At 39.1% G+C, this 27,739-nt stretch overlaps 1 protein-coding gene across 1 annotated transcript in view; it reads left to right on the top strand.

The window, feature by feature from the left end:
- LOC308673052 (connector enhancer of kinase suppressor of ras 2-like) overlaps window positions 1–27,739 on the top strand; it is a gene marked incomplete at its 5' end in the record, with an annotated part of 264,161 nt that overhangs the window by 210,883 nt on the left and 25,539 nt on the right. The window contains 2 exons of the mRNA XM_081336433.1: window positions 6,903–6,934; window positions 22,105–22,153. Coding sequence (XP_081192559.1) covers window positions 6,903–6,934; window positions 22,105–22,153 — 81 coding nt within the window. The remainder of the gene's footprint in view (window positions 1–6,902; window positions 6,935–22,104; window positions 22,154–27,739) is intronic.

Genomic DNA, 27,739 nt, shown 5'->3' with positions numbered 1-27,739 from the left:
ATATCTGGACTTCTTGTAGTCAGGGTTCAAGGCTTTCTTCATTGGCCGCTGTAGCAACTCAGAGGGCCAATTGCTCAAATGAAATTCAACGGTGAAAAAAGTAAGGTTCTACATTTAGGCAAGAAAAACCAAATGCGCAGGTATAGTATAGGTCAGGGGTAGGCAACCTCGGCTCTTTTCTGACATGGACTTCAACTCCCAGAATTCCTGAGTTAGTGCTGACTCAGGAATTCTGGGAGTTGACGTCCATGAGTCATAAAAGAGTCAAGGTTGCCTACCCCTGGTATAGGTGGTACCTTGCTCAATAGTAGCAACTGTGAGAAGCATCTTGGAGTCCTAGTGGACAATCACTTAAATGAGTCATCCATGTGCTGCAGCTGCCAAAAAACCCAACACAATGCTAGACTGCATTAACAGAGGGATAGAATCAAGATCATGTGAAGTGTTAATACCACTTTACAATGCCTTGGTAAGGCCACACTTGGAATCCTGCATCCAGTTTTGGTTGCCACGATGTAAAAAAGATGTTGAGATTCCAGAAAGAGGGCAGAGAAGAGCAACAAAGATGTTCAGGGGACTGAAAGCCAAAACATATGAAGAACGGTTGCTGGAATAGGGTATGTCTCGTTTAATGAAGAGAAGGACTAGGGGTGACATGATAGCAGTCTTCCAATATCTCAGGGGCTGCCACAAAGAAGAGGGAGACAACCTATTCTCCAAAGGCAAGACAAGAAGCAACGGATAGAAACTAGTCAAGGAGAGAAGCAACCTAGAACTAAGGAGAAATTTTCTGTCAGTTAGAATAATGAATCAGTGGAACAACCTGCCTCCAGAAGTGGTGAATGCTCCAACACTGGAAGTTTTTAAGAAGAAACTGGACAGCCATTCGTCTGAAAGGGTATAGGGTTTCCTGCCTGTGCAGGTGGTTGGACTAGATGACCTCCAAGGTCCCTTCCAACATTATTATTATTATTATTATTATTATTATTATTATTATTATTATTATTATTATTATTATTATTATTATTATTATTATTATTATTATTATCACCACAATTTTCTGTATCCTACTGAACACTTCAATGGAACTCCTTACCATTGACATGTTATCTTTTTGGAATGCCGGCAACAGTTGCAGATGGGGGGGCGGGAAATGTTCTTCTGCTCCATTGTGCCAACCCTTATTTGGCATATCTCAACTGCCTATGACTGGAGTCCTTACATAGAGAAACTGGAGACTCTAAAACCCCTGAGTAATCTTTAGCGCCAACTGCACCATGGACTGAGAATGAATATATAAAGCCAGGATTGGAGAGAAAGGGGGATGAAGGCTTGCCTAACCTGCAGTTTGCCTGTTGTGTGTTTGGAACCTCAAACTGTAGTTCTCATTGTAAATTATGGCTTTCCCAACCTATTATTTCGCTGTGCTGAAATTCCCCTTGCAATTTCTCAAACACTTTCTTTCCTTCCCTATGAAATTGGCTTCTGTTTTTTCTCTCTTTTCTCAAGTAACTTAAGGATCCCTTTCTAATTTATTTGATCTCTCTCTCTCTCTCTCTCTCTCTCTCTCTCTCTCTCTCTCTCTCTGTATATATATATATATATATATATATATATATATATATATATATATATATATATATATGTTTTCTGAGGTTTTCGCGGGTGTTTGTATGTGGATCTTTGGTTATTCGGGTTTTTCCCGCGTAGAACTAAAGGTGTAGGAGCAACGTTTCAACGAAATCCCATCCGTCATCATCAGGCTAGTGGCTTCAGCTTCCTTCTTCATGCTTCTCCCAGAAGAAGGAAGCTGAAGCCACTAGCCTGATGATGACGGATGGGATTTCATCATCATCAGGATGGGATATATATATATATATATATATATATATATATATATATATATATATATATATATATATATATATATATATATATATATATATATATATATATATATATATATATATATATATATATATATATAAAAGAATATGAGCCATTGGCTTGTACCCTTTATTTTTCTTGCTATTAAAATAAATGCACAAACCTCAGCAAAGTGGATTCACTAAAGTTAACTTCTTCCACGCAAAAAAATTAAAAAAGCAAATTTCATCCAACTGATAGGAAAACAGCAGGCTTTCTTAATACTAGGCAATTACCAATAAAGGAAGTGATTTGTAGCTCAGGGTTGAAATGAAGGCTCCTTGGTGGCCTCTGAGCTTGGTTGTTTTCTTGCCAATTTAGTGCCAATTTAGTGTTGACTAGATTCTTGTGTATAGGCATAAACAATAGATCAGCTTAATTGGAACTTAATTGTGGTCCTGATTCTTCTCACCTTACATTAAACTAGTCAAGTAATGGTCAGCCCTACATTAGTACTAGATAATAGTTAACAGAATTAAAGTGGGTTGGACATGAACTGCTTGTGGGAACATAATGACTCTAGGCTGATTCCTCTCTTGACTCCCCCTGTGCCTGTCCTTTTCCTATACCAGCATCTATAACTCTGATGGTTTCAGGCCCTCCTAGGGTGTGTTGCTCCATATGGGTTAGGAAGAATTCATAGCTGAGTGGTAGAAGGTAGACCCCCAGCATCTTCAGGTAGTCCTAAAAAAACCTGCTTAAAAAACTGGAGAATCTGCTACACAGTATCACCAATGTTTTTGCTTAGATTTATTAGATTTATATACCGCCCTTTCCCGAAGGACTCGAACCAACAATTTCTTTCATTATAACTTCTCATCTTCACCCTGCTTCAATCCAAGGACAAATTGGTTTGGGAAGATGGAAACTATAAGCAGTTAAATTAATGATAGCTAATCTAATAACATATCAAGATGCTGACAGCCATTGTCAGCCTTTTGTAAAATATGGAGACTCCTAGGATCCCTATTAATGATAACTCTTTAAATAGAATGTGAGCAACATTAGGAATTCCATTTTAATCAACTGAATTCTGAATGTCTAACACTGACTATTTTTTGTAGTAAGGGAAAGGTGTTGAAGCATATTTTGTAGCATATTTTAATGTGCTTAGGATGTTGTCCTATATGGTAGGGAAGTAGGGATCTCTCCAATCTAAGGAAGGAGATCTGAGATGATCTACTACCTTGGTGGTTTTTTAACCCTCACGCAGACACAACTGGGCAAGACAATCAAAATTTCCCTTTTTTCCTTGAAGAATAGGATGGGATGGGATGGGATGGGATGGGATGGGATGGGATGGGATGGAATTGGAATTGGAATTGGAAAATAGAATAGAATAGAATAGAATAGAATAGAATAGAATAGAATAGAATAGAATAGAATAGAATAGAATAGAATAGAATAGAATAGAATAGAATAGAATAGAATAGAATAGAATAGAATATATAACAGAATAGAATAGAATAGAATAGAATAGAATAGAATAGAATAGAATAGAATAGAATAGAATAGAATAGAATAGAATAGAATAGAATAGAATAGAACAGAATATATAATAGAGAATAGAATAGAATAGAGAATAGAACAGAACAGAACAGAATAGAATATATAATAGAGAATAGAATAGAATAGAGAATAGAACAGAACAGAACAGAATAGAATATATAATAGAGAATAGAATAGAATAGAATAGAATAGAATAGAATAGAATAGAATAGAATAGAATATATAACAGAATAGAATAGAATAGAATAGAATAGAATAGAATAGAATAGAATAGAATAGAATAGAATAGAATAGAATAGAACAGAATATATAATAGAGAATAGAATAGAATAGAGAATAGAACAGAACAGAACAGAATAGAATATATAATAGAGAATAGAATAGAATAGAATAGAATAGAATAGAATAGAATAGAATAGAATAGAATAGAATAGAATAGAATAGAATAGAATAGAATAGAATAGAATAGATAATAGAACGGAACGGAACGGAATGGAAAGGAATAGAATGGAATGGAATGGAATATATAACAGAGAATAGAATAGAATAGAATAGAATAGAATAGAATAGAATAGAATAGAATAGAATAGAATAGAATAGAATAGAATAGAATAGAATAGAATAGAATAGAACAGAATATATAATAGAGAATAGAATAGAATAGAGAATAGAACAGAACAGAACAGAATAGAATATATAATAGAGAATAGAATAGAATAGAATAGAATAGAATAGAATAGAATAGAATAGAATAGAATAGAATAGAATAGAATAGAATAGAATAGAATATATAACAGAATAGAATAGAATAGAATAGAATAGAATAGAATAGAATAGAATAGAATAGAATAGAACAGAATATATAATAGAGAATAGAATAGAATAGAGAATAGAACAGAACAGAACAGAATAGAATATATAATAGAGAATAGAATAGAATAGAATAGAATAGAATAGAATAGAATAGAATAGAATAGAATAGAATAGAATAGAATAGAATAGAATAGATAATAGAACGGAACGGAACGGAATGGAAAGGAATAGAATGGAATGGAATGGAATATATAACAGAGAATAGAATAGAATAGAATAGAATAGAATAGAATAGAATAGAATAGAATAGAATAGAATAGAATAGAATAGAATAGAATAGAATAGAATAGAATAGAATAGAATATATAATAGAGAATAGAATAGAATAGAGAATAGAACAGAACAGAACAGAATAGAATATATAATAGAGAATAGAATAGAATAGAATAGAATAGAATAGAATAGAATAGAATAGAATAGAATAGAATAGAATAGAATAGAATAGAATAGAATAGAATAGAATAGAATAGAATAGAATAGAATAGAATAGATAATAGAACGGAACGGAACGGAATTTAGAATGGAATGGAATGGAATATATAACAGAGAATAGAATAGAATAGAATAGAATAGAATAGAATAGAATAGAATAGAATAGAATAGAATAGAATAGAATAGAATAGAATAGAATAGAATAGAATAGAATAGAATAGAATAGAATTCTTTATTGGCCAAATGTGAATGGACAAACAAGGAATTTGTCTCCAGTGCAGAAGCTCTCAGTGTACGTGCAAACAACAAAGTGATAGGTCATGGATCATAATTACAATCATTAATCATATGATACAATAACAAGTGATAAATCACAGCTACCAATAGGAGAAGGTATTAGGAAAGATGAGAAGATGAAAAGGATAATATCAGAACAGCCTACTACATGGGTAAATATCTTTAGGCCTAAGACCAAATATATATATATTGCCAAGATAGGGCCTTACATTTCTCTGAATGTACTTAGCAGCCATATGCCCCAAATTAGAGGGGGGGGGAAATAATTGCGACAGTGATAACAAATGTGAAGTTTACAATATGAAAGCATCGGGGTCTCTTTTCACTTGCTGTTGTCATTTGCTAATGACTGATGTGCCAAAGTTCCAGACCGCAGATCTCATATCGTTCACACTTTTTAGCAATGTTTGCAAATAGACAAATGGTATGACAATTTCAGAGCATAACGGCTGGGGCTTCAAGCTGTTTGATTGGCTTCAAAGCGTGCCATTTTTTTCCCCCGCATGCTGAACTTGCAAAGGACAAGCGAGCGTCCTCCGTTACAAGTTTCACATTCTAAATAGCTACAGAAAACTCCACCACTTATCCAAATGTTGTCTCTGGCCAATTGTCTCTGATTTCATCCCTACCAGAAAGACGTCGTCTCGTTAACACTAAAGAAACATGCGCTCAAATCCCACGAAGGACGTTGACGCACAAAAGCTCGCCCATCTATAGACGTGCAGGGGAGGCACAAAAATATTCGAACACACAGCCAGGTCCTATTAAAATAATTGGGCGGCTTTCTTAAGCCAATGGGATATTTTGTCTCCGTTTGGCAAATTATCCTTGTGCCTGTGTAATTGGCACGCTGTGAAAATTCTGCAGGAACAGTGGAGAACCTACGCAATTTCTCCTCCTCCCAAAAGCAGGGCAAAAAAACCCCCCAAGTCTGAATATTAAGTTTCTCTCTTCAGTTATATTTACTAGTATCTTGGCAAGCGATGCGATGTAACGTTGATCTTTGTGTCCCAGTACAAGCTAACTGATCACAGGTTGTCTTCAACTTTCAGCGGTTCATTTAGTAACCATCCAAACGGCGCTGAAAAAAAGAGTCTTCTTCCTGTTTTTTTTTCACACTTAACAATTGTCGTAACCTCGTCACATGATCAAATTTCAATCGCTTAGCAACTGATTCGTATTTATGACGGTCGCAGCGTCCCGGGGTCACATGATCCCCTTTTGCGACCGTCTGACAAGCAAAGTCAACGGGGGAAGCCAGATTCACTTAACAACTGGGTTACTAATTTAGCAACTTGCAGCGGTTCACTTAACAACGGAGGCAAGAAAGGTTGTAAAAGAGGGCAAACTCGCTTAACAGATGCTTCACTTAGCAGTGGAAATTTTGGGCTTCCTGCGGCTGCTCCTAGCTATTTCTCTTCCTAACAAACATCCAACTTGCAGCTATAAAATAAATGCAAACTCTAAGAAAGCCTATATTCAGATTGCCTGGACTTTTTTTTCAGCCTGTTTTTCAGTGTTTTATTGCTCTAAACTAGATTAAAAATTAAGATGGCGCTGTTGTAAAGGGGTCCCAAACTATTGGTTGGGGAGGGGAAAAGAATTTTAATCTTTGTCCCATCAATGCTTGCAAATTCAAAAAACTGGTTTTTAAACTGTTATTGACGCTATCTAAAGTGGGTACAAGCACTAAGTTATCATCCCCTTTGAAATACTCAGTTGCTACTCTGGGTGGTTTCTCTATTTTCACTGTTACACATTGGGAAACTTTGCTTTCCTGTACGTCGTCATCTTAAACCCCAAATGCTAAACGTCACTTCTTTTTTTTTTCTTTCCTTTCTTTCTTTCTTTCTTTCTTTCTGCAGAGAACAGGAGACCTTGCCGGAGATTCTGAAAGGTAACTAACTCTTTATTTATTTCTACTTTTTTAGACAGCCATGCTAAGTAAGGCTTTGACAATTTGGCCCTTGGTTAGAATCCTTGAGAAACCTTTGCACTTGCGAATCCGATCTCACTTGCCAAGACGCAGCTAAGGAACTAATGAATTGGCTTTCGTGATCTCTCTGGATTTGGAGAGTTTTGCATGAAACAAAAAGATGGCAAGAGCAAAATTGTTCCAGAAAGCCGTGCAATAGGAACATAATTTTAAGGCAGAAGTGACATCTGCAATTACAAAGTAAATGAAAATTCATTTTCACTTTCTCTTGGGTTTGTTTTTTTTGTTAACTGCTTCTATTTTCAACAGGATAACTAAAACATGTCCCAGTGCCTTAACTTGTGTCTGTCATTGAGTTTGATCTAATAAAATCTGTACCCCGTCCAAACATATCTGGATTACAAGTGGACTAGATTAGAAATATTTTGCACCAATTGAAATCTATGGCAAGTTTAAATCATGATTTGTGCTCCGTGGGAACAACTGTTGAATAACTGAATTTGGACCCAATGTCTCTACGGATTTTTATAATATTCTAAAAATCTCAGCTAGAGCACTTGATTCAGGCAACTTTGCTTGTTTTTTATTAGCATACATGGATATCATTTTATATCTTGTACTGTATTTTATATTTACATAAAGTATTGGTTTTAGGCTGGTTTTTTTCTGATTTATTATTTCTGTTTTATACTCCTCCAAGATATGTTATTTAAGTTAGGTAGCCTTATAGATCTGGTAAATAAATAAATGTAAAATTCTTAAAATTGAACTCCATGCAAATATTATGTATCTTATTTCTTTTTCATCCATAATGTTTTGGTTGGGTTAACCATGTTCCCAAGAATCAGGCGAGAAAAATTTTCCATAAAACTTTTATAGACTCACACACACACATACACACACACACACACACACACAGAGAGAGAGAGAGAGAGAGAGAGAGAGAGAGAGAGAGAGAGAGAGAGAGAGAGAGAGGATGTTTATGTATCAGAAGCTTGTTATCCAATCTATAAAGTTTCACCTTGTTTCAGGATTGACTTGGCCTTTGTAATTTAAGTTTTCCAAAGTGCAGAAAAATTTTCTTTTCAAAAACTCTTTTGCTTTTGACACAAGCTAGGAAAAGTGTGTTGAAATGGGCAATAGGGAGCATTTTTTGAAATGGGAAAAATATCCATTTTGCACCAAAAAAAAGCAGTGCCAGTCACTAACTTGCTTTCCATTCCAGCAAGTGGAACCCCAACAAGAATCGAACCATGCCAGACATCTCCTGCTCTGTGTGTCTTCTTTCCTACGGACTGACCCTTAAAGACAAGTGAAACATTTGGCAGTAATTTTTTTTTTCTTAGCAAGAAGAAAACCACTGGCTCTGTAAAAGCGTGAGCTACATTAGGGATAATAAATATTTCAGAGACTTTCGTGAGAAAGAAATAGTTCAATGTACATTTTAGCTGGAACCCATCTAGTTCACAGTTCCTGAATTAGCACCCAAACCAAAATGCTATCCATCAGCATTCCTCTTTGTCCAATTTGCTAATTTTAAGTCTTTTTTTAAATAGCTCCATTAAGAAAAGTATAATAAAATATATAGCAGCCCGTATACTCAGCATATGACCGTATTAGTATCTATTATAGTAAATCAATTCATTCACAATTTATTTATCATATACTAAAGATATATATGCTGGAAATGGCTGCTGGATTCATGTCAGCCCCTCCCCCCTTATCTCCCCCTTGTTCTCTGCTCTCTACCTGTCTATCTTTCTTTCTTTTTTTTTGGTAGTCCTACGGTTGTATTTCTCATTGTGTTCTCTTTCATTGTTCATTTTAATATTCTATTATCTTACTTCTGTTCTCTTTACACGCTTTTCACTTCTTCCTTTTTATTGTTGCAAGCTGCCTAGGGTAGTCCCACAGCGAGATAGGTAGCATGTAAACTTAATGAACAAATAAATAAAATAAAGATATGAGCCTGGTGGCGCAGTGATTAGAATGCAGTATTGCAGGCTGACTCTGCCCACAGCCAGGAATTCGATCCTGACCAGCTCAAGTTTGACTCAGCCTTCCATCCTTCTGAAGTTGGTAAAATCAGGATCCAGATTGTTGGGGTCGATATGCTGACTCTGTAAACTGCTTAGAGAGGGATGTAAAAGCACTATGAAACGGTATAAGTCTAAGTGCTATTGCTATATAAGAGCCGTAGTGGCACAATGGTTAGAAGACAGTATTACAGGCTAACTCTGCCCACAGCCAATAGTTCGATTCCGACGGGGCTCAAGGTTGACTCAGCCTTCCATCCTTCTGAAGTTGGTAAAATGAGGACCCAGATTGTTGGGGGCAACAGACTGACTCTGTAAACCATCTAGAGAGGGCTGTAAAGCACTGTGAAGCCATTGGTAGTGCTGGTGCTATTTTGGAGTCTGAATGAGTTAGTCTGATTTCACTTCTAAATCATGTAACTCTTTCATCCTAATATGTTTCCTTAACACCCTTAGTAGGAATGAAATTGTGCTGCCAATAAATCCTAAGCATCTTGAATAAAATGAATTGATGGATAAATTCTAGTCCATCAGTAATTTCATAGGTGACAGAAGTGACTTTATAGAACATGCTGTGCAAGAAAAAGCATTGTTCCACACTAGTGTTATATAAGTGTAAATGCTATTGCTGTGCTACAGTGATGTGTACGCTATGCTAAACTGCATAAAGGTATGTATTAGGAAAAGTCTGTGCAAGTTCTCGTGTTCAGAAGCCACAAATAAGATCAAGTAAAGTTTAAGGCTGAGAAATAAGAAATAGAGCCAACCCCACCTGGTGTATCAATCAGGTGTATTGATACTCCTGATTAACTCCAGCTTTCCATATGTTGTAAAAGAAACTTTTATCTTTTTGAGATGGCAAACACCTGCCCTGCAGCTTCGCCATTTCCCCATGGACATGCCCGGAGAAGCGAAAGGACTTGTTTTATTTATTTCTGCCGGAGATTTCATTTACCGCCCACCTTCCATCTTGTCTTGGCAAGACGTGGAAAAATGAAATTTGAGGATGATGCGTTTGGACTTGTCCTTCAGAAAGCCCAGCTGTGCCATTCCTTTTGAATGAAATGCAGTCAATCCTCGATCCATTAACGCAGAAAGAAAAACATTTGGGATTGAAGGCTGTTGGCATGATGTTGCTTCTCGGTGTCAGAAGATGAGAAGGAGGGGGGAAAATAGGCCTTGATGGATAGTTTGTCAGGTCAAGTTTTAGCTTTATGGCTCTATCCAATTTCTTGGCAGGTTTAAATTCTCTGAGGGAATCGCTGAGCCTTCTGAGTTTCTTCAGGCATGTCTTCGGATAAACTGTTAAGCAAAATTAAGAGAAGGGAATGGAAGCAAAGGCAATCGGATAGCTAAGTCAGAATTTAGCTTCAGTAGGAAAGGAAAGGGGCTAGATAAGCTACAATCAGAACACATAACCTGCCACTAATCTGTAAAAACAACAACAACAACAACAACAACAACAACAACAATAACAATAACAACAACAACAACAACAATAACAATAACAATAACAACAACAACAACAACAACAATAACAATAACAATAACAATAATAATAATAATAATAATAATAATAATAATAATAATAATAATAATAATAATAATGATAAAGTTGGAAGGGACCTTGGAGGTCATCTAGTCTAATCCCCTGCTCAGGCAGAAAACCCTACACCATTTCAGACAAATGGCTGTCCAGTCTCTTCTTAAAAACTTCCAGTGTTGGAGCATTCACCGCTTCTGGAGGCAGGTTGTTCCACTGGTTAATTGTTCTGTCAGGAAGTTTCTCCTTAGTTCTAGGTTGCTTCTCTCCTTGACTAGTTTCCATCCGTTGCTTCTTGTCCTGCTTTCAGGTGCTTTGGAGAATAGCTTGACTCCCTCTTCTTTGGGGCAGCCCCTGAGATATTGGAGCACTGCTATCATGTCCCCCCTCATCCTTCTCTTCGTTAGACTAGACGTACCCAATTCCAGCAACCATTCATTTTATATGTTTTAGCCTCCAGTCCCCCAATCATCTTTGTTGCTCTTCTCTGTACTCTTTCTAGAGTCTCAACATCTTTTTTACATCGTGGTGACCAAAACTGGATGCAGTATTCCAGGTGTGGCCTTACCAAGGCATTGTAAAGTGGTATTAGTACTTCACGTGATCTTGATTCTATCCCTCTGTTAATGCAGCCTAGCACCGTGTTGGCTTTATTGGCAGCTGCAGCACACTTGCTGGCTCATATTTAAGGATTGTCCACTAGCACTCTGAGATCCCTCTCACAGTTGCTACTATTGAGCAAGGAACCACCTATAATATACCTGTGCATTTGGTTATATAATAACCTTCTCATAACCCTTACAGGAAGGTGAAATGATAGTACAGGTAGTCTGTTTGTAGGTGAGAAACAATAAAAGAAACTGCTAGGAAGCAACTCTATAGGAGTTTTTTTGGTTCTTGGAGCCTGATGCCCACCCTCCTAGATGCAAATGGCAGCTTGTTTCCCCTTTGCTACCTGTAGTATCTCAGTCTGCTTTTCCAAGCGTCTGAGTCATTGCAGCCAATAACAACACCAATCCCAGAGCAATTTTCTTGCAATCTTAGTATAATCCTTGTGATCAAAGCACGTATGTGTTCCTTTCAGTCAAGTTTGCTTGCCCTTGAGTGGTGAGAAACGTTTCTGGCTATCTTGTTCTTGACTTCCTACAGGCTTGTGTTATTTCTTTAATGGGAATCGTAAATTACCTTCTCAAGGAGCTGCAGAGACAAAACAACCTCAGCCTGGGATTATGAATGAGGCTGAGGAGAAACCCACCCCCACCCCCACCCCCCCGCCGGTCCCCCGCTGTGTTATTTAAATGAAACAAGTCATTTTATTCTTTCATTTCCACTCTAATTAGAATTGTGCAAATGGAAGAAACCAGGCAGAGTAATTATGGAAATGTTTACCTTCAGTGGTGCCTTCGTGCATTTTATGAAAAGGACTGGTGGGATTGTCGCCGGGTAGATGCTCCAATGAATGAGCAACGGTTGCCCACTTTGAACATAGCAGTTGGATCATTGTTAGGTTTGTACGCACACCTTGTAATTCTGTCTGATGCACACCGCTTGCCTCCCAAGGGTCTCTTGCTGTCAGCAACATTTCTCGTTTGATCTCTCATTGAAGAGCATTCTTTCCCATGCAACAGAACCATTGCAGTATAAACAGAGGTAAAGGGTCTAATACTTGGATCCATCCTAGCCTGCTAGAATGCTTTCACTTGGACCGAGCTGAATATTTCCTAGAATCTCTGTAGCTCAGGGTTGAAAGTGAATTTCATGTGCTCTCGGAGCTTAGCTGTGCCAGAGCACGCACAGTCTTATTGTGCTGAGGTAATTCAGGAGTCAGTCCTGGAGGAGATCAACCCTGACTGCTCTTTAGAAGGCCAGATCCTGATCAAATCCTTTGGCCACCTGATGAGAAGGAAGGACTCCCTGGAGAAGAGCCTAATGCTGGGAAAGGTTGAGGGCAAGAGAAGAAGGGGACGACAGAGAATGAGGTGGCTGGATGGAGTCACTGAAGCAGTAGGCGTGAGCTTAAGTGGACTCCAGAAGATGGTAGAGGACAGGAAGGCCTGGAGGAACATTGTCCATGGGGTTGCGATGGGTCGGACACGACTTCACAACTAACAACAACAACAACCCATGCAGTAAACAGTGGTTTGTAATTAATTGGTGGTTTATATCACACTATATCTACAAATACACACTAGACATAGAAGACATATGGTGAAACAGCAAACTCCAATATACAGTAGTTACAGCAGTCAAGTGGTAAAAAACTTCCCTTTTATACTCAGCCTGTTAAAGGCACAGACACATACCCTGCTGAGTCATTCCCAATATTGCATCATCCTATCATTGCATCACCCACATTCCATTGCATCTTTACATAAGCTGTTTAGCTGTTAAATTATTATCCCGGCAGGCTGTTTCGTTACCTAATTAGGGAACAGCCTCAGTGCAACGGGGAGTAGGGTTTGTTGCTTTTGTTTTGTTTTGTTTTTACATAGTACTGTAGAATGACCTTCCAGTTTTGATAGGGCTGTGGCTTTCTCGTTGACGGTCCCTTGTTTATTGTTTTCTGCCTGACTCTCCCAAAGATGCTTTTCAAAAGGCAATTGGACTTTCCTTGGGTTTTGTGTTTTTTTTTTCCTTCTTGAAAACCTTTCGCTTCTCATCCAAGAAGCTTCTTCAGTTCTAACTGAACAGTGGGGAATAGAAGGATTCATATTCTTTGCAGTCATGTTGTCATTAGCACTCTGAAAGTCAGCCGTTAGCTCTCTGAAGTCTAGCTAAAGGTCTTTGGACATCACCTTTGGGATAACCTGACCTGGTTGATTGAAAATCTCCATAGACATTTCTGCCTGATTGTTTGTCTGGTCTTGATCCCTGCTTACTTGTGCATTGGGGGTTGAGAGGATGTGATGTAGCATGTTTGTTTCCTTCCTAAAAAAAAATACTGACTTTTTTTTGAATGGTCGGTAAATGTGATTTGTCTCCCCGTGTCTATTGATGGCTGATTTATGTGAATGCAAAGCTTCTGGGAATTCCCTAGAGTTTTGGATTCCCTGACTATAAAAATCTGGTCTACAAAAATCCAGATGACCTTTTTTTTTCCCTTCCGTTCATTCGTGTTTGATACTCTGAGACTATGTGGACAAGTCCCTGCAGTTTTCTTGGCAAGTTTATTCAGAAATGGCTTGCCATTGCCTCTTTCCTAAGGCTAAGAGAAAGTGACTGGCCCAAGATCACCCAGATAGTTTTGTTCCCAAGGCAGGACTACAAATCACAGTCTCCTGGTTCCTAGCCTGATGCCAGAAACACCACACCACACTGATTATTAGATCGAAGCAAAGAGATAGTTCTGCATCTCACTACTACTGTGTTATGGTTCCTGGATTTTTGCAAGTCAGATGTAGCTTATTAAAATACACAATCACCCTTTGTTAGAAATTGAAGCATTTTTATAACTAGATAGCTAGGATTTGTAATCAGAATATTACATCTTGGTATGAAAAGGGAAATAAGAATATGTTAAGAACTTTGAATAAGGGATTCCTTTGGTTGCCCAAATACAACTTGTTTTGAAATTATAAATGATTGGGACACTTTGAACAGGGACGGGAAACTAAAATTGAAAAAAAAGCAAAAATAGGATACTGAAATTGAATGCAAGTGGAAATTGAATGCAAGTGCAATTTAGATACGTTTTGGCTAGGAAAGATATTCTAAACTGATATTATTGATATTATCAGAGAAATGTAACAAATGTTGATATGTAATTGTATGTTTACTAACAATAATAAGAATTGTATTTGCTGAATGTAGAAAAATTATTACTACTAGAAGAAGAAGAGGATGTACTGGTGGGTGTAACATTGGACCTACCTGGAAAAACCTATATGTATCACCGAATTCTTAATGGACTCAGACACCACGTTGTCTATTGAGCAAATAGCAGCCTAGATATAGTTGCCCTATTCTTCCTACTCCATTAATAATCTTCCCCTTGTCGTGGTGGGATAAATCTGACCTTCACCTGTTTCGGCCAAAGGAAAAGCTGGCTCAGTCAATTCCCTGTTGGAAGAATCTCTTTCCCAGCTGTGTTTTCTCTGATGGGACATCTGTTTCGTTGAAATTCTACGCTGCAGACATATATTCTGGGAACGCCAACCATGGTGTGGAGATCTGTGATGAGCAGTTATCCTGCAGTGCAATTACTGATAAATTCCCACAGCAGCATGTCGCTCCACACTTGTGTGCCTAATTATAAGGGCATGCAGCTCTGAGGCTAATGGAGAACTGCCAAAGAATATTGATTGCCCATGTCTGCCTGCAACTGGATGGGCTGGCAGTACCGGAAAAAGAGCTGTGAGAGGGATCAATTTATGGTATAGACAAATTGGCTCAACATCTTGCTCTCAGCTGTGACGTGGGGAGCGATGGATGTTACAAGCCCATCGGTTGCTTATAATCCAACAATTTCAATTGCTTGCAATCCAATTTATACCTTGGCATATGGCAAAGGCCAAAACAGTCATGGTTTATTCAACATAGCTAAGCCCTCTATATACCATAAGGTATGAACCAGGTTGGACTGTAAAGCATAAAAGCGCTCTCTCTTAGTTGTAAGCAGGCAAGCCAAATAGATCTTTTGTAGATTAATAAGTAAATATGGCATGAAAATAATAATAATAATAATAATAATAATAATAATAATAATAATAATAATAATAATAATAATGTGGATACCATCAAACATTCACATTTGCCTATCCCAAGTCCTTGATAAGGACTCGATAGGTAGACAGAAATGTCAAATCCAGTATGAACATCTGGCTGACTGTGCTATTATTATTATTATTATTATTGTTATTGTTAATAATAATAATAATAATAATAATAATAATAATAATAATAATAATAATAATAATAATAATAATGTTGGAAAGGACCTTGGAGGTCATCTAGTCCAACCCCCTGCTTAGGCAGGACTCCCCATACCATTTCTGACAAATGGCTGTCCAGACTCTCCTTAAAAACTTCCAGTGTTGGAGCATTCACAGTTTCTGGAGGCAGGTTGTTCCACTGATTAATTTTTCCTTAGTTCTAGGTTGCTTCTCTCTTTGGTTAGTTTCCATCCATTACTTCTTCTCCTGCCTTCAGGAACTTTGGAGAATAGCTTGACTCCCTCTTCTTTGGGGCAGCCCCTGAGTTATTGGAAGACTGCCATCATGTCACCCCTCGTCCTTCTCTTTACTGAACAGACCAGACCTGAATAACAGAATTGGAAGGGGCATTGGAGATCTTCTAGTCCAACCCACTGCTCAGGCAGGAAACCCTATATCGTTTCGGACAAATGGCTGTCCAGTCTCTTCTTAAAAACTTCCAGTGTTGGAGCATTCACCACTTCTGGAGGCAGGTTGTTCCACTGGTTAATTGTTCTAACTGTCAGGAAGTTTCTCCTTAGTTCTAGGTTGTTTCTCTGCTTGATCAGTTTCCATCCGTTGCTTCTTGTCCTGCCTTCAGGTGCTTTGGAGGATAGGTCGATCCCCTCTTCTTTGTGGCAGCCCCTCAGATACTGGAATACTGCTATCATGTGACCCCTGGGCCTAGTACTCTGAAACCAGAGTAACTTCTGTTCTAGCCACATTATCTGGCATGTTAGGCCACCTGCCACGTTAATTGTCCTATATATATGATTCCATTGCTCAGATGCGATGGCCAAATCTGGCTCTAGGTTCTTCTTCAGCTTACCTTTTCCAATAAGCAAGTCAGAAGATCATCTACAAGCAATTTGAGTACTCTGATAAAGTGGGGTGTCCCTATGAAAAGGGGGAACCTGGAAAAATGGCTTACATTTACTTTTAGAGTTAGCAAAACAAAGAACCTCAAAGCAAAAGTTGATTGGTTTAGAAATAGTCATCTGTCCCATTCTGCCAGAAGAATTCAAGCATCCAACGATAGGTGACCATAGTCACAGAAAAGAGCATGCAAAGGAAACACATGCAAAGGAAAAAGATCAACATGGACATGGATAAGATATATTCCCAGCACTTCCCAAGGCTGAGCTTGAATATTTGCTTTGTTTGTGGAGATTTGAGAACAGCTAAAAATTAAACTCTTATCTATAATATGTTGAATGCTCTCCCACCAGCGTCTCCTGGTTTCTGAAAGAGAGGTTTTTCTTGAACGTTAAGGCAGGGACCCCCAACCCCCAGGCCACGACATGTCAACAACCGGTCCGCACAAACAAGCAAAGCCCCATCCATGGGATAAAGGCAGCACACAAAACCACGCACTCTCCGGTCCATGGGGAAAAAAAACTTTCTCCACGGAACTGGTCCCTGGTGCCCCAAAGGTTGGGGGACCTCTGTGTTAAGGTTTACAGCAAATTATTAGCAATACATTTTAAAAAGCAAATTGAGAATATGAGCAACGCCATGTTAGAGAGCCAGTGCAACAGTACTACAAAAGACATGGTTCAAGTATTACAAAGTCATAAGCATAATCATAATAGTAAAGTTGGAAGGGACCTTGGAGGTCATCTAGTCCAGCCCCCTGCTCAGGCAGGAAACCCCATACCATTTCAGACAAATGGCTGTCCAGTCTCTTCTTAAAAAACTTCCAGTATTGGAGCATTCACCGCTTCTGGAGGCAGGTTGTTCCACTGGCTAATTGTTCTCACTGTCAGGAAATTTCTCCTTACTTCTAGGTTGCTTCTCTCCTTGATTAGTTTCCATCCACGGCTTCGTGTTCTGCCTTCAGGTGCTTTGGAAAACAGCTTGACCCCCGCTTCTTTGTAGCAGCTCCTCAAATATTGGAAGACAGCTGTCATGTCAGCCCTAGTGCTTCTTCTCATTAAACTAGATGTACCCAATTCCTGCAACCATTACTCATGTGTTTTTGCCTCTTGTCCTGCCTTCAGGTGCTTTGGAGAATAGCTTGACTCCCTCTTCTTTGGGGCAGCCCCTGAGATACTGGAACATGGCTATCATGTCACCCCTGGTCCTTCTCTTCGTTAAACTAGACATACCCAATTCCAGCAACCGTTCCTTTATATGCTCCTTCAGATGCCCACCTTGAGCAGTTTTGCCGCACCAGCCACATGATGCCGTCTTACTTTCAAACATTTCCCCACACACACACACACACACACACACTATTCGGTTGAAATCTCTCTGTATTCCTTGAATCAGCAGACCAGCGTGAGTTTCTAAATCGGCTTGACGCAAACACAAACTCTTCCTCTTTTGTTCAGCTAGGAACGCGCTGCTTCCTTGGCCTTTTCGCTCTGCAGGGCTCAGTCCAAAAGCAGCAGGAAGCAGAGAGAGAGAGAGAGGCCTTTTGGTCACAGCTGAGCTTTGTTGTTGTGGTTGTTGTTGTTTTTCCACCGCTGTTTCAAACTGCTGATCCTGAAGGAATACGCTTGGCTGTAGCCAAATCAGCTTAGGCCAATAATGCCAGCAAAACCAAAAAAAACCCCAAAAAACCCAGAGACAGCAAATGAGGAGGGGGGGGGGGTTGGTTTGGGGTTGTTGGTTTTTTTTTTATCCTTCTGGCTCAGCATGCAGCTGTGCCCTGTGCTGTAATCCTAAGTCAAAGTCCAGCAGCTTTCTAGATTTGATACAGATTCCGAAATGGCTTCTGCTGTTTAGGCTAAGGTGTGCGGATCCCTGCAGGTGGTGTGAAATGAAGAGTGCAGGAACTCGGCCGCGGAGTATTAAGTTCATGCGCGTGCGGAGACCTTAGAGGGAATCCCATCTGTGAAAGGTGTGACTTTGCCTCTTATCGCCCCGTGCCAGGGGATGACCTTGAGGAACAGCATTACAAAAGGGAAACAAAAGTTTGAATATATCCACTCTGACCCCTGTCAGGTACAGCTTTATAAATCTCCATCATCTTCCTTCTCACAAACATGGTTAACAGAATAACAGAGTTGGAAGGGGCCTTGGAGGTCTTCTAGTCCAACCCCCTTCTCAGGCAGGAAACCCCATACCATTTCAGACAAATAGTTGTCCAGTCTCTGCTGTATCCTTGTCGCAAGCTTTCCATTTTGAATCAGAATCCGAACAGAGCTGGAAGGAACCTTGGAGGTCTTCTAGTCCAACCCCTTGCTCAAGCAGGAGAGCCTACACCATTTCAGACAAGGGACTGACCAGTCTCTTCTTAAAAACCTCCAGTGACGAAGCACCTACAAGTTCTGGAGGCAGGTTGTTCCACTGATTAATTGTTCTCACTGTCAGGGAATTTCTCCTTAACTCTAGGTTGGTTCTCTCCTTGATTAGTTTTCATCCATTGCTTCTTGTCTTGCCTTCAGGGGTTATTCTCTAATAGGTTTACACACACACCCCTTCCTTGTGGCAGCTGCTCAGATATTGGAACACTGCTGTCATGTCATGCCTAGTCCTTGTTTTCATTAAACGAGATATACCTAATTCCTGCAACCATTCTTCATATGTTTCAACTTTCAGTCCCCTAATCATCTTGTTCTTCTAAGATAACTCACTGTTTAGAATAGAGTAGAATAACAGAGTTGGAAGGGACCCTGCAGGTCATCTAGTCCAACCCCTGCCCAAGCAGGAGACCCAGTGGTGGGATTCAGCCGGTTCCCACCACTTTGGGAGAACCGGTAGCTAATGTTTCGTTGCCCAGGCCCAGAATGGACTTCCGGAAGCAGCATGCACACAGAGAACCGGTTTTTCACCTATTTGAATCCCACCACTGAGGAAACCCTACCTACACCATTTCTGACAGATGGCAGTCCAGTCTATTTTTTGAAAGCCTCCAGTGATAAAGCTTCCACAACTTCTGAAGGAAAGCTGTTCCAGTGGTTGATTGTTCTCCCTGTCAGAAAATTTCTTCTTATTTCTAGGTGGAATCTCTCCTTGATCAGTTTCCACCCGTTATTCCTTGTCTGTTCTTCTAAGCTAACGAATTAAATCCACCTTCCAAGGGCCTGATCTTTATTCAGACCTCTGATCACTTTAAAAAAAAAGCATCATGTTTGACTCTGATAAACCTGTGGATTTGAATAAAGGCATTAAAGTGATGGCAAGGCCACTTTTGATTCAAGCCATGAAACTGACCTCTTTTGCAGCAACTTCTGCTGAGGTTTTCATGAAGGAATCCAACACACAATGGCCAGGTGCGTATGCACCTTGGGAAAACACAGGGTTGCCCATTTTTGTCTTGCCACAGATATAAGTGTGTCCCTTGGCTCGGCAGCCATTCATTTAGTGACCATTCAAAGTTGCATTGGCTTTGGGGAAAAAATGACTTCCGACTGGTCCTCACACTAATCAGAATTTGGGTACTAGGCGAGAGGCATGGTTTTTGTAGTGTCCTGAGGTCATGTGAGCACCATTTGCAAGGAAGGAAGGGAGGGAGGGAGGGAGGGAAGGAAGGAAGGAAGGAAGGAAGGAAGGAAGGAAGGGAGAGAGAGAAAGAAAAAGAAGAAAGAAAGAAAGAAAGAAAGAAAGAAAGAAAGAAAGAAAGAAAGAAAGAAAGAAAGAAAGAAAGAAAGAAAGAAAGAAAGAAAGAAAGAAAGAAAGAAAGAAAGAGTATCCAGCTGTCCTTTTGGAAAAAAAGCACCTTTGGTGAAGTGGATGATTGAGAATCTTCATAGACATCAAGATGGTCGGCTTCATACAATATGATAAGACAACAGTTGAATTTTCTCTAAGACTGAACCACAAAACACCCCGTCCTATTTTAAATCTAGATTATCACAAAGTATAAACCCAGTGTAGCTCCTCAAGTTTGTTTAAGACCTATAGTTTCCATATGCTGATCTGCTCCCCATGTGGGAAAAGCATGATGTGTGAAATTATTTGCGGACACATTCTATAGTTACGGTTGATTAGGTCAACTGACAATCTAAACAGGCGTTTCTCGATAGGCAAATAAAACAGCCGTGTGATTCTCTTGCAAAGGTTCGGTTCTGTATTCTGATTTCACAACACAGTATCAACCTTTGCCTGAGCGGGATTTTGTGCAGATGGGCACTGATCATAAAAAAAGAGGAGAAGCATTGGAACTGACAAGTTTCAGATTAGTTAGAGCAATGCTTAGAATTAGAAGAAACCCACCAAAACAAGCCTGGAGGGTATGAAAAAAAAATCTCAGCAACATTCAGAGATAGAAGTGGGCAAAGTTCACCCTTTATGGCTCCTTTATTCATGATTAGTCTGCCAAAATTTGACAGCAAAATCATTAATTTTCACTGTTGCAGATAGATACAGAGACAGACCCTTAGGTCTATATGAAACAAAACTCATCACAGGCCCCTGACGTTCAACGCACTTTAAGCACTCCCCAACTCGTCAAAAATCAGAATAAAGAAATTTCTTAGATAATTGGGCACCTCAAAGGTTCTTCTCTTTTTAAGAAAAAATATAAAAGCAAATTTTAAAAAAAACCTGATTTAGGTTTCTAAAGGGATTCGTGCTATAAATAGAATCCAGAAATTAATTTGTAGGCAATCCAGACAAGAAAGATATTTCTACAGCAGATAACATAATGGTAGAGCACTTGGACAACTTCAAAGAGGGGCTGACAAATTCTTGGTGATGAAGATCTCGGCATCTGCTAATCACATTGGGTGTGTATGAAGCTCAGATCTCAACAATGTGCTCTGGGCACCCATTATTAGGTCACAAGGTTGGGAAAGTGCTATTGCCTATATCCTCCTTGGGAGATTAGTCTTTGGCTGACCACAACAGGAAATAAAAAGATGAACAAAGAGTGACTCTAGAGCAGAGGTCTTCCAACCGGGCCCTTTTATGACTTGTGGACTTCAACTCCCAGAATTCCTCAGCCTGGCTGAGGAATTCTGGGAGTTGAAGTCCACAAGTCATAAAAGGGCCACTTTGAAGACCCCTGCTCTATACCATTTTCAGACAAATGGTTGTCCAATCTCTTCTTAAAAACCTCCAATGATGCCGCACCCACAACTTCTGGAGACAAATCATTTCACTGTTTAATTGTTCTTACTGTCAGGAAATTTCTCCTTACTTCTAGGTTGCTTCTCTCCTTGATTAGTTTCCATCCATGGCTTCGTGTTCCGCCTTCAGGTGCTTTGGAGAACAGCTTGACCCCCTCTTCTTTGTAGCAGCTCCTCAAATATTGGAAGACAGCTGTCATGTCACCCCTAGTGCTTCTTCTCATTAAACTAGATGTACCCAATTCCTGCAACCATTACTCATGTGTTTTTGCCTCACATTTCTGGGGCTGAATTCCCTCCACCAGTCCAATCCATATGTGTTACTTTCCAAGCTGGAATCCTAAAGGCTTCAAAAACCCACTTGCCAACTAACCCCCTTTTCAAGTAACTGAATGACTTCAGTGGTTTGTCCAGTTCTATGTCAAATGATTCTGAATTGCTTTTTTTCCGTTTATTGATCCTTTTGAGCTAACACTTGCATGAGAAATGAGAGACATGCCAGGCAGCATAGTTCAAAGAGCCAGCAGATATTTCTGTAACCTTTCCTTGTGACCGGTATAAATGGCATTTATAATTCATTCAGTTTGTGTTTTTGAAATCTTTTCTTCCGTGATCTCTCTTGCAGGTATGTCAACTCTGCTGCTGAGCGCCAAGGAGGTACAGCTATGAGAAAGGTAAATCCCAATCCTGGTCTCTTTAGATAAATAATTTACCTCTATGACCCACTGCCTGGTAATCTCTGGGTGTGTTTTTTTAATGAATGAGTCAGTCTGGCAATTCTGCCTGGCTTTCAGTGCAGCTGTATGCGCAGTTACATTTTAAAAGAGTGCTCAACTTCTCCATAAATGTCAAATTGGAGATCAGAGATAGATGGGAAAATATGGCCTAAACCTGAACAATGATGGCGAAGGGCCTAGAGATTCAATCCTGTGTAGGGAAATAGTTTGGTATTCTTAATCCTAGGTAAAGATAGTTAAGAAATAAATAAAGATAGTTAAGATCTTGTTTAAATAATAAGAGACCAGCCATCTTTTCAGATCCCGGGTACCAGCATACAATCTTGTGCAATGGTATGGACATCACAACTATTAAAATTGGTCAGCCCTCATGAGACGTTAGCGTCTCAGCCCTCGCAAGATTTCAACATTTTTGCAGAAAATGTTAACGTGATTTAATACTCTCGTGAGATTTCGTCCCCTTTTCATTTGTTTTTAAAGGGGAGGTAGGCTTTGCCAGTGTCATTTTGGACTTGTCACAGGTGCTTAGCAAGGGAAGGAACGATATTCTGAATCCCTAATTTAATTTAAGAGTGCACAACCCAATTTATTAGATTAAAACCGCAAGAAGAAAACTTTTGACTAAAACCTTAGGAAAAAGCTTCTTGAGATAGATTTTCTTTTTCAACGCACTTTAATTTTAATCTTTAATTTTTTTTGTTTTGAGTTTTTGTACCTTAATCCTTTTCAGAATAAAATAAAAAAAATTGAAGACGAAAGAAAAGAGATAGGTGATGGGTGCAAGCAGATGGCCTTGATGGGTCTGTCTTTTTAGCTATATTTCAACAGAATTTGGTCAGAAGTGGAATAGTAATGTATCTCTATGTCAAAAGGAACGCAGAAGATATAATATTTGTATCTGTTGGGAGCCAGTTTGATCGCGCAGTAGGCTAGAAACCAGGAGACTGGGAATTCTAGTTCCACCTTATTCATGAGTGACCTTGAGCCAGTCCCACTTTCTCAGCCCAACTCATCTCACAGGATGGTTATTGGGGGGGGATAGGAGGAGGAAGGAATATGAGCTATGTTCGCCATGTTGAGTTATTTATAAAAATAAAAGTAGGTTAATTTTAAAAAAAAAAATAAGCAGGTTTAGATTACACTGGTGTAGGCTTCCATGATCAGTCTCTATTGGGCAGCATCGGGTTGCAGGTTTTAGACATACATATAGACCATGGTCTTCTAGTCCAGCCCCCTGCTTCAGCAGGAAAACCTATACCATTTCAGACAAGTGACTATTTAATCTCTTATTAAAAACCTCCAGTGATGAAGCACACAAAACTTCTGGGGGCAAGCTGTTCCACTGGTTGATTGTCCTCATTGTCAGGAAGTTTCTCCTTAATTCCAGGTGGCTTCTCTCTTTGATCAGTTTCCAACCTTTGTTTCTCGTCCTGCCCTCTGGTGCTTTGGTGAATAATGTGCCCCCCTCTTCCTTGTGGCAGCCCCTCAAATCCTGGAATACTGCTATCATGTCTCCCCTGTTTCTTCTTTTCTTCAGACTAGTCAAACCCAAGTCCCGCAGCCGTTCTTTGTATGTATTAGCCTCCAGGCCTTTGATGATCTTAGTTGATCAATGAGTCTTGATTACTTTGGGGCCTTCTTTCAGATATATAATTTTCCTGTTCTCCAACCCTTGAAGGGCACATTTTCAGTCCTTCAAGTGAAACCTTGGGCATGTACTGTGGTCACGAAGGAGAAAAGCAAGATAGAGAGCAATCATTACAAATTACAAACTTGCAATGACTCTGATATCAGAAGCCTAAGTTGGATGGATTTTGTCAAGCATTAATAACCCTGAATTAAATACAAGACCATTTTAAGAAACGCTGCCTTCTGCTTGTCACTTTTCCCAGTGATTTGACACTCATCACTCAAACGGCTAGAAAATATTGTGAGGGCAGATTTATTTCTTAGCAAGAAATTGGTAGACTACTTGTGTGAATCAATATAATATCGTATCTTTTTACCGTGTAAATTAATAAGGCAATATACCAATCTGGTAAATTTTTCTGGAATTAAAACATCTACTTTTAACAGCTTTACATTTCTAAAGTTCAAAGACTTTGATGTGTCTTCCATGAAGTTGTGGAATTGTTTAATATAATTTGCTAAAGAAAATTTCTCAGAGATGCAAATCTTCTTGCTTTTCTTCTTATCTTGAACAGAACTATTGCTAATTTTAAGTAGCATAATTCTTTTCAAAACATAGTCATATGTAAATTTATGTTCAGATAAAAAGAGATGAGAGTTGCCTTTTAAAAGGTAAGATTCATAGCCCAGCAAAGCCCAATTACCTCCAAATATCCATGTCTGACCTTAATGACCTCTATGGTGGGATTATCTTACAGGCCAAATATTATGGGGGTCTTGCCTTCTCACACAGCCCATGTCACCCTTGTCACCCAGACAGAGTGGGATTCAAACAGGTGAACAACCGGTTCTCTGTGTGGATGCTGCTTCTGGAAGTCTGTTCTGGGCCTGGGCAACAAAAAATTAGCTACCAGTTCTGCTGAAGTGGTGCAAACTGACTGAATCCCACCACTGCACCCAGACCATTTGTGTTACCGGATCATCTCTGACCCAATCAATAGAATAAACGTTCACGTAAGCTATTCTACCCATACTGACACTTGTAGGAGAGGGACTGGCAGAGCTGGGAGAGGAGTCAAGCGGGGCATAGGTTTAGCACCTCTACATAGTCACAAAGGATGAAGGACAACCACCTTTGAACGCTGGTCAGTGCGGAACCAGCTTTCTTCAAATGATGCTGATGTTTTGGTGGTGTTGTTTCCTCCCCGAGCTCTTTGGATTTGCCTCTTTGTAGCATTCCTGCTGAGACTTAATGCAGATGCTTTGGCAGATGTTGCTGCAAACAATGTAAGCAAGTTCTGTGCTTTATTGTCGCCACTTGCCAGCCCGTTAAGAATTCTCTCTTCCTTTTGGCCCTATTCTTCATGGAGTGAACACAGGATAATTAGCCTGAACTCAGAACGCTTCGAATAGAAGAGTTGGCAGTTTCAGCTCTTTTGGGGAGTGCTGCCTTTCACTTTAAGCTGCTTTCTGACAAACTGAAAAGAGCATCTTGTAGCAAAGTGTACAATTAGGTAAGCATTCAAGATTTCAAACGAGGCACGGGCTTTGAAAAGCAGCTGCTTATAATATTCATTTTTTTAAAAAAAAAATATTTTCTTTATGTGGCTTCTGCCTGGGGGATGACTAATCAGTCAGATCCGTGTGCAAATTTGTCATTTATCAGAGCAGACCCAGCTTGCATACAAAATCCGTATGTTTATTTTGAAACTCAGCGCCTTCTGGTTTCTCGCGGGCTACAATTAATGGCAAAGGTTGTTTGGGAGGGGCTGAGTTTTTAGAATTAAATATCCTATTTGTTTAGAAGATGGGAAATTGGTCACCTAAATTACCGAGGCAACAAGTTGCTTAGATCAAGGGTCCGGTTTCAAACCGAGCAAGAAATAATCAGTCTCCGATTGCCACTGAAAAATAGACAATCGAAGACTGATTTCAGCACAAGAGACCTTTAGTCAAATTTCAAAAGCCCACTGCCAGTAATTAGTTCTGACTCATAACAAGAAAATCTTGTCTTTTGCCCAGCAAAGAGGGAGGAGAATTTTTTTATTATTATTATTATTTATTCAATTTCTATGCAGATAGCTGGAACTTGTCTTAGTTATGAGAAAGATAAAAGGGGTGTAAAACTAGGAAAATGGAAGCCACTTCTCAAACCGCTCAAGAGTCATTACTTACAGTAGTGGCCCAAATTGTGGAAACCTTTTGGGAAAAAGTATACAGTAGAAATGCCACCTTTGGTTAAGTTTCCATCCTTTTTTCTTCTAATTTCTTTATAACTGTAGCCTTGTTCTCTTAATAATACTATTTTACACCGCTTTCTAGGCGACCAGTCAACTCTTTGCACCATTACTTTAATTTTATTATGTTTTACAAACTCACTAAATGAAAGAACACAAAAAAAACCCAACCAACTTGATAGCGATCACAATACACACTGACAAATGTCCTCCTCTCGGCTTCAATACGTGACATCAACAACCGGATCCTACTGTGATCTGATTGGCTCATTGCCAAAAGAAGATGACACCCAATTGGCTCTCTAAACACTCCTGCTCATTGGCTGCAATCAGATGAAGGAAAGCTACCCGATATCAACCTAAGCAAGTTGTGCTTCATTTTTCTGGTTATTTGGCTATAACGTTTCATAGAATACAGTACAGATAATTGAACAAACTTTGTTGCATTACATTCTTGATTAAATTACCTTTCCATTGATATATAATTTTATGGTACTACTCCAAAAAAAAGTGGTGTTATTAGCCATCAAACCTCAAAAATAAACTTTTCCCAAAAGGTTTCCCCAATTTTGGCCACAACTGTAAATATTTAGCAGGAGTCTCCCAAACAGGACAAAGATGGTCAAAATGTCATTGACTCAAAAAAGTGGGACAGCAAGGATTTAAACCAAGACTGAGATGTTTATACAGTATACATTTCTGTGTTCTGCTATTGGGAAGGCAGATCTTCTGAACACATAGGCTTTCTGTCTTATTTGCAATAAAACAAATAATTTAGCATGGTTGAGTTAACTGTTAGCTACTGTAGTTTCAAAATGTGAGGTCCAGTTTCTGGAGAGAAGGGATTTATTTATAGCCCTGCCTATTTTGAAGTCTGACAGCAGCCAAAAGGTATGTTTATTTATTTATTTATAAAATTTATCAGCCGCCATGAGTTGAGGTAAAATGGGCAGCCTATAAATTTTATTTTTTTAAAAAAATGGATAAACTGATTTAATAAAATGGATAGCAAAGTTCATGTTGGTATATTTTGGGGTCGACTCAATATTAAGAGGATGGTAAGTATATGCAAGTAGAAAAATAGGGACCACTATGGTGGGAAGGTAACAGCGTTCCGTGCGCCTTTGGCGTCTAGTCATGCCGGCCACATGACCACGGAGACGTCCTCGGACAAGCACTGGCTCTTCGGCTTTGAAACGGAGATCAGCACCGGCCCCTAGAGTCAGAAACGACTAGCACGCATGTGCAGGGGAACCTTTACCTTTACCTTTAAGTATATAATATGATGAGAGCAAAAGGCTCTTAGATATGCAGTTTAGATTGGATGTAAAAATATCCTGTTCCAAACCAGATCTTTTTTCTTCATCACATCTTGGACAAGTAGTAACCAAGCTTTTTCTGACTGAAGACCCTATATTATTGTTTAATTCTCATATATTATTATTATTATTATTATTATTATTATTATTATTATTATTATTATTATTATTATTATTATTATTATTATTATTATTATTATTATTCAGAACTAGTACAGCTTTAGGAATATCGACAGATAAGTTACCAGCCCCTACTGACATAGTCAGGGAAAGCCTAAATTATGAACTAGGACAAAATGGCTGTCAAACGTCCACAATCTATATCACAGTTGCTTGAC

Source organism: Vipera berus (assembly GCF_964194415.1).
Source record: "Vipera berus genome assembly, chromosome: 11".
Classification (NCBI taxonomy): domain Eukaryota; kingdom Metazoa; phylum Chordata; class Lepidosauria; order Squamata; family Viperidae; genus Vipera; species Vipera berus.
Note: the sequence above shows the minus strand (reverse complement) of the source record. Positions and strands in the feature narration are given on the sequence as shown.